At 48.2% G+C, this 8,323-nt stretch overlaps 1 protein-coding gene across 1 annotated transcript in view; it reads left to right on the forward strand.

The window, feature by feature from the left end:
* The window catches only part of GABRA5 (gamma-aminobutyric acid (GABA) A receptor, alpha 5), an 86,306-nt gene that overhangs the window by 9,334 nt on the left and 68,649 nt on the right, over nucleotides 1–8,323 (forward strand). Inside the window, exons 3-5 of the mRNA XM_011981482.1 lie at nucleotides 4,730–4,851; nucleotides 6,983–7,050; nucleotides 7,154–7,374. Coding sequence (XP_011836872.1) covers nucleotides 4,730–4,851; nucleotides 6,983–7,050; nucleotides 7,154–7,374 — 411 coding nt within the window. The remainder of the gene's footprint in view (nucleotides 1–4,729; nucleotides 4,852–6,982; nucleotides 7,051–7,153; nucleotides 7,375–8,323) is intronic.

Genomic DNA, 8,323 nt, shown 5'->3' on the forward strand with positions numbered 1-8,323 from the left:
TCTGTCTTCTGGGCCTGTGGTCTCTCTATCCCCCCGATACCATCCTCAGTTTGTCTAGATCTGCTAAGGCAGTTTCTAGTTTTGTTCTGTTCATAGAAGCCCCTGGAGACACTGCTAGGTCTCCCAGTGGATGTAGAGGTCTGGAGGACAGAGAGGGATTGGGCTGGAAGTGTGGACCTGAGGTGTTTCCATACATTGGGAAGTATTTAAGTCACTGGATTGGATGAGACAGTCAGAGGTTAAGTGCAGACAGAAAGGAAAGGGTGTCTGGATGGTGCCATGGAGCATGCTTGTGTTCTGAGGTCAGGAAGGTAAGGGCGGCAGCAAGACTGAGGGGAAGAGGCAAGTAGAGAGAAAGACAGAGCTGCGCCCTGAGGTCAAGCGGAAAGGGGTTGTAGGAATGTTGCCCACAGGTCAACTAAGCTGAGGACTAAGACTTCATCTTCAGATTTGGCCATGTGGAGTTCATTCCTGGCCTCCCGAAGAGAAGCTTCCTTGGGATGCAGGCAGTGAAGGCCTAGCAGAGTCATTGCAAGAGAAGGGAGGGGAGGCAACGGGGTTTGCTCATACAGACAAACCTCCCAGTGAGTTTTCATGAGAAGACGGGCAGAGAATGGAGCAGTGACTGGAAGGGAATGTGGGGTGAATGAAAGGCTCTTTTAAAGAGTGGTGATATTAGAGCGGATGTGCTTGCTGATGGCCATGGTGAGAGAATGGGGAGAACGTGTGTGAGGACTGGGATGGAGCATCACTGTGTCATCACCTATGCAGGACCCCCAGTGTGTCTGGAAGGAGGGATGGGGCTGAGTCGAGGAAGGAGGGCAGGGTGGGAGAGGTGGCTCTGGCCTGTGGGACCAGAGGACTTGGGTTTTACCTTGTGGGCAGCAGGATTCTAAGCTGGGCAGCAGTGTCAAGGGCAAGAATGCAGAACCTCCGTGAAGAGTGAGGCATGCACTTCAGCAGGATTTTGGGAGCTGCAGGGAGAACTGGGGGATTTTAGGATTTGGCAGGAATATCGGAGCGTTCTAGCATGGTGTTCCATGGCACAGACTCAGAGCTTCATAAAACAATGTGGCGTCTGTCCATGTTTTCTACCTTAAGAGGGGAAAGCTGTTATTTGGAACCCTAGGATTGACCCTCACTGTCCAGCCAGTGTGCATCTTGGTTTTGTTTTTCTGTTACATTGCTGTTGTTTTTCTAATATGATGCTTAAGTGATGGGTAATGGGCATTTGAGGAAAACATCACACAATGGTGCCATTTAGAGGTACTCATTTAATGACCTGAAAGTAACGGACAAATAAACGGAAGAGACATTTTTTAAGAAGTCATTGAATACTGGGGAAGAACAAAATTTAAGAAGACGGATAAGCTGCAGCTTAAAACAAACAAACCCAGTTCAACGTCCAAAGTAATTTCCAATCAAAATACGTCTGCAGTTGCCATCATCGAACTCACTCTACGTAAGTCAGAAGCGGTCATCCATATAAGGAAGATTACATCACAAAGAAGCACATCACACACTGCCTTCACTAGCACCCGTCGTGGAATGACAATACCGAAATGACTTTTTCTTCTCCAGAAGTGACGCCACAACTTGTACTCTTTCAAGTACCAAATAAGGAAAATGTTGAAACTGAGAATATGGCATAAGTGGGACATGTTTTGTAGAGAATATGCATTCAATATAAGGAACTAATTCCTATTTTAAGAGAACCTAGTGAATTAACCCAGACTAAAATTGAAGGGTAAGTCACCAAATTTTCAAGTATTTCTATTACGTCTAAGACTGTTGTTAGTAATAGGGATGTAATCTCAGCTCACAAAAATTCGCTTCCCCAAAGAGCGGAGACTTTACTTGTCCTTGAAGCATTCGTGGACTCTGGTGGACTCTGGTCGACCTCAGGATGAGCAGAGCTCCTGGGCTGTACTCAGTGCAGTTAAGCAAAGCAGAAGTGGAGTGTCAGTGAGTCCAGGCTGCCTGCTGACCCTAAACGGGGTGAGCGCTTCATGGGCCGAGGACATCTTGGTTTCCACCTGTAGGACTCATCCGTCACAGGCTGCACATTATTGCTCACCAAAGGCGTAGCCCTGGATTTCTGTGTTGTTTTTCCAGTGCTTTCAACGAGCCAAAATGGAACAAAGCCAGCTGAAGTTCCTCCTTAGCTTAGCAGCAGTTCTTAAAGATCATGTAGCTTGATAGAGGCCCTAGCCATTTCCCCAGGCATCTGTGAAGGTCTCCTGTATGAAGGCACTTACACACCAGGGGCTGAGAAAACATAGCATTTGCCTTCTATGATACAGCAAGGGCCTTTCTCTCCATGGCTGTGGAAGCGGCGTATTTCATAACCACACACTGCAGATGAAGCATTTTTGAGGATGGTCTATGGACAGAGGAGGGCCCCCAGTTCATGAAAAAACAAAAAACAAACAAACAAAACCCTCTGCTCCTACCCTGACAGGCATCGTCAGAGCTTTTTAAGAATCTGTTTCTTCCCTCCCAGCAGCTATCTTCAGTTAATACAGCAAGGACAACACTGCAAATCCCCTGCCATGGCCCCTGTCATACAAAGAAAGGTCTACAGGTAAATGCAAAAGGTAGTTATGGCAGGAAAGGGCAGACACTGAAATTCCTCCAAGAAAAGTGTAATTATGTGCAGATGTGTGTAGATATACCGAAACTAATGAAAATAATTTTGATCAAGAAGTAGAATCCGAGCTTTGAAATTCTTAAGCATAGCATTCTGTTCCATCACTGTGGGAATTGATTAGGGTATTTGTGAGTGGGAATCAGAGCCTGGTGGGATGGTGTTTCCCTAAAACTGGCAGAGCAGTGTGTCTTTATCTCCACTTCTGGAGAGAGCCACGGAAAACAATGTTCACAGAGACATCACGGCGGCTGCACAGCCTCCGAATGGTCAGTCATGAAGTCAAGCCCTTGACTCTGGACAGCCAGGGCTGTTACCATCTAACACAGTTTAGGAACATTTTCACAACAGAGAAGTAGCTTAGAAAACTTTAATTTCAACATTAAGATTTGCTTTTTCTACTACTACCTCAATTGATACGATAAAGAGACAACAAGGACCTTCCCAAAATTGAGCACCTGGACATGGCCTAAAATTGAGTTGCAAACTCGACGATAATTATGAAGTCCATCATGAGGCCAGATCTGGTTTGACCAATAGTTACACAACTGGGCAGGTACAAAATAGAACCTTCTTTCTTCCTCCCACAAAACCCTGAAGAAGAAAGCTGTTCACTGGAAGGAGCTATGCTAGGCTTAGTGCTTTGTCCTTCCGAAGTGTGCAACTAACGGGATGTTAGAGAAAGGGGAATTTAATGTCTTTAAATATGAAATCACAGAGTTAAAAAAGTATACGTCTGTGGGCTCCATACTAACAGGAATGAATTTTAGCTTGTTAGAGCTTCAACTATATGCATTTTTATGGGGATGTGAAAATTAGAGCAAAAGAACTTTATTCTTTTATTCTTTATTCTCTTTTTCTATTCAAAAGGGAATAGCTTTAGGGCTAGCAAAGAATTGATCTGTTTAGATGCAATCAATGAAAATGACTGACTTTTAAGAACAGGGTGGAGCAGACCGGCATCGATTCTGACCTCAGCATCTCTCCATGTCTGGTGGCTCTCAGCCCGGATTTCAGCCCTTTCATGCGAGAGAAAGCGCCTTAAGCAGAGCTAGGGCCCCACAGCCAGGCACTTCAGGGAAGTACCAGGAATCACGTGTTCTTCTCCCAAGTGCCCAGGGCCCTCACTTCTTGGGAACCACAGCTGGCTTTCAGTTTGGTAAGTCCCCTTGAAGCCAAATTTGCAGTCAAGTGCTCAGTCATTCAAAACCGGTTGCTATTTGCACATCCGAAAGCAGCTGTGGAAACCTGAGGTGGGATCCATGCTCTTCAGCTGTGGGTCTGTCTTCTGGGCCTGTGGTCTCTCTGTCCCCCCGATACCATCCTCAGTTTGTCTAGATCTGCTAAGGCAGTTTCTAGTTTTGTTCTGTTCATACTACATAAGCTTTTGGAATCTGGATAACTTAATTGAACAAACAAAAAATGTTCTTGTGTCTTCCCTGAGGCTCAGCCCACTCTTCTTGAGGGTTTATTGTGATGCTGGGTCCCACAGAATGTGCTGGGAGCTGGCCCACTGAAGGGGCAGGACCCCAGAGATGACACAGACTCCATCATGTCTGTCACTCACTCCCCAGTCCTAGCATATCATTCACAGCACAAATGCTCCCAGTCCAACTAAGGATGCAGCGAGGTTTGGGCACAGCGTTGCCACCACGCCCCAGTGCCCAGTTGCAGGTGACTCTAGCAATACCAGAACTCGGTTTTTGTGTGTTTAAACCACACTTCTGAAATCCCCTGTGAGTGGATTAGGCTCTGCCAGTCCATGCGCAGTGGCTAATCGCTAATTGGTTGTTTAAAACGGCTAAAATATTGACATAAACCAACTCCTCAGAATCACAGAATGATAGACTTTGAGCCTCAGGTTAGGTGGTTGGATAACTAGCCCCAAGCAGAGTATCCTTGGATGTTCGAGAACTGAGGTGTATCGAGGCCAAATAATCCCCCAGGCAGTGTGGGAGCTGTGCTCTCAGATCCTGGTCTCAGGAGACAAGCCTCCACGTGACTCCCTGGTTTCTGTATCTTGAGAAGAATTTGTAAGAGATAATATGTTCTAATGCTTTCTCTTGTTTCTCTTTTTAAAAGCTTTTCACAGATGCCAACCAGTTCAGTGAAAGATGAGACCAATGACAACATCACGATATTTACCAGGATATTGGATGGGCTCTTGGATGGCTATGACAACAGACTTCGGCCCGGGCTGGGAGGTGAGTGTGCTGCCCTCGGCTGAGCCCGGCGAGGATCTAGGAAGGGCTGACGCCTCATCTCAAGCTTGTGTTTGCGCTGATTCAAACAATTTCTGAAAGAGCTTCCCTGCCAGGATTTTGGTTTGATGGCTGTTCCACTCTTGCCAAGGATCATGCCTCCTCTGTTATTTTCTAGACGCAAGAACCTGGGGGAAGTGGTCTCCCCCAAGCATCTTTGCAAAATCCCCTCTTCCCAGATAATCTGAATGTCTAGTCTGGTTAACTTAAGGAGGAACCGGCTTTTAGGTGTTACTAACGCTGAGATTCCCCTATGTTAAGAAATAATATAAAATCAACCTCATACTCTTGTATCTATGCGAGTCCTTTTCAGAAATCCACTGTGGAACGCAGTCATCCTTTATAGCTTTATGGGTTATACATTTAATGCTTCACTGTGGCCACAGTCCTAGTATTTACTTTGACTTTATGGAATTCAATAAAAATGAACTGATGTAGATTGCTCTCGGTAGGGCACACCTGGCACAGCTTCATTGCTGTGCTAAGAATTGTGTGCAGTTTCCAGTTTAGATGTGGAGTCTGAACTTGTTGGGTTAGGTGAGGTAGATACTTTCCAGTGAATACATTCTTGGAGGACAAAATTTAGTTCTCTAGTATTTGCATTTTTTTTTTTTTTTGAGATGGAGTTTCATTCTTGTTGCCCAGGCTGGAGTGCAATGGCATGATCTCAGCTCACTGCAGCCTCCACCTCCCAGGTTTAAGCGATTCTTCTGCCTCAGCCTCCAGAGTAGCTGGGATAACAGGCGTGCACCACCAGGCCTGGCTAATTTTAGTATTTTTAGTAGAGACGGGGTTTCACCATGTTGGCTAGGCTGGTCTCAAACTCCAGACCGCAGGCGATCCACCCTGCCTCAGCCTCCCAAAGTGCTGGGATTACAGGCACGAGCCACCGTGCCCTGCCTAGTATTTGCATTTTTAACAGGGAGATCCATTTAAAGCATGAGTGGCTACTCTTTGCCTTTTGGGCACAGGCTCCTTGACAGTCTCTTACTCTGCCCTCTGAATTATGTTCCTAGGCCTCTGTGCCCAGCGATCCAGTCCCTTGAACACACTCAGAAGGGTCAGAGCATCTAGAGGAGCCCTAAGCTGCTGTCAGTGCTTGTGGTATTCTGTCATCCTCCCTGCCTTCCAGTCCTGCAGAGTGGGAGGAGACCACGGAGAGCCTCTCAGGCCACCCTGCTGGGGCTGGCATCTCAATGAGGAGACAGGCACACTGTATCATACAACACACAGCATCACGTAGACACCTGCCCGCGCACAGATGCACTCCATGCAGACGGACGATCATCACACCGCCAGCTGCTGGAGAGGCAGCCCCACCGTGCGGCTGGAAGTTACTCGGTGTGGGCTGGGGTGCACTTAGAATTGCTTCATACTCATGACCTCGGGGACTTACAGGGCCCTGGTAGTACCCAGGGAACCACACAGGTTTTCCCCCAAATATTATTAGCCACTTTTATCACTTTACCTATTTGCAATAATTTTGTTTGAAATCGTAGTCTCCCACGATAGGGCTTTCTATAATAATAATTCAAAATACTGCATAAGCAGAAGCGGGTCTTCCTTCCTGTCTCAGGGCACACTGGGCACATTCTCATCATCCTCTCCCAGAGACCACCCAGGACCTCCAGCTCTGATTGGAAATTCAGCTCCCCTCATCCTGAATTGTCTGACCCTTTTTAAAGCCCCTCTCTGTGGTGATGGCATGGCTCTAAGCTGCCCGGCTGGCATCATTGTTCCAAGTTTACAGAGGAGGAAATGGAAGCTCAGGTGTTTGCAAAAGCCCAAGGCCCCACAGCCAGGCCTCAGCCCAGCTGTTCCCAGGACTGCTCCCCAGGGGGCAGAAGGAGGGGGAGAGCCAAGCCGTGTTCTGTAGGATGGGAATTTCGTTTCGTGGTATAGTGGGGAGCAGCTTGGTTTCATCCGGCGATTGTCAAGTCCTCCAGGTTTACGAAACGCACTGCAAAAGCCCCCGGTTGCAGAGGGTGGCCCTGGTTGATGGACTGCGGGCACGAGCGTGTGACAGACGCGCAGGTGAGTCGGTGCAGCCGAGGGACCTGTGTGTGTGTTTCAGAGCGCATCACCCAGGTGAGGACCGACATCTACGTCACCAGCTTCGGCCCGGTGTCCGACACGGAAATGGTAAGTCCCGGGGCATGGCTGGGCGGACAATGCTTCCTCCGCCCCGCGGACCCCGCCCCGGCCCCGTGCCCTCTGACCTGCCTCGTGCCTTCCTTTGCACTAGGAGTACACCATAGACGTGTTTTTCCGACAAAGCTGGAAAGATGAAAGGCTCCGGTTTAAGGGGCCCATGCAGCGCCTCCCTCTCAACAACCTCCTTGCCAGCAAGATCTGGACCCCAGACACGTTCTTCCACAACGGGAAGAAGTCCATAGCGCACAACATGACCACGCCCAACAAGCTGCTGCGGCTGGAGGACGACGGCACCCTGCTCTACACCATGCGGTGAGCGCCGGGCGGGAGCGGGCGGGGCAGGGGACGGTGCGGGGCAGGTGCGGGGGGCAGGTGTGGCAGGTGCGGGGCAGGTGCAGGGGCAGGTGCAGCTGCCCATCCTGCTGCAAGATCGGCGCCGCGGAGCTGTTCCGACGGCAGGTCTGAGATGGCAGCGCGTGTGTGCTGGGGGCTCCCCCTTGCCATCTGCCCACACCAGCGCTCTTGGACGTTCTTTCCCTGGGCTGCCATAGGTCCGTGGCCGTTTGTTGTTCGGACTCGTTTATTGGGTTCAAGCTCAAGAGCATCTTTGGAACCATGGCCCAGATAATGTCAGACAGGGAAAAATTATTATATAAAACTTAAACACCTAAGGAGGACAGGGCGTGGTGGCTCATGCCTGTACACCTGTAATCCCAATACCCTGGGAGGCTGAGGTGGGAGGATTGCTTGAGGCCAGAAGTTCGAGATTAGCCTGGGCAATATAGTGAGACCCTGTTTCTACCAAAAAAAAAAAAAAAAAAATCACCCAGGTGAGGAGGCGTGCACCTGTGGTCCTAGCTACTTGGGAGGCTGAGGTGGGAGGATCGCTTGAGGCCAAGAGTTTGAGGTTGCAGTGAGCCATGATTGTACCACTGTGCTCCAGCCTGGGTGACAGAGATCCTGTCTCGAAAAAAGAAAGAGAAAAAAAAAAAGGAATTTTTTCTTTTCTTTTGTTGCAATTGTGTAGCCTTTGAAAGTTTTAAAAGCCCATTTCTCACATGCTTGGATAACATTCCAATGTTGAGGTTAAGTTTTAGTGTTTATAATTTAAATGGACTGTTAGTCATTTTTAAAATTTTGAATTATTCATTGCCTTGGGTAAATCAATAAATTGATCAATGAGAAAGGCTCCTTTAGAGTTTTTCAAAGTTTCCAAAGTGGGTCTACGGAAGTAGGCTTCAGAAAATTTTTTTTTTTTTTT

Source organism: Mandrillus leucophaeus, unplaced genomic scaffold (assembly GCF_000951045.1).
Source record: "Mandrillus leucophaeus isolate KB7577 unplaced genomic scaffold, Mleu.le_1.0 Scaffold227, whole genome shotgun sequence".
Taxonomy (NCBI): Eukaryota; Metazoa; Chordata; class Mammalia; order Primates; family Cercopithecidae; genus Mandrillus; species Mandrillus leucophaeus.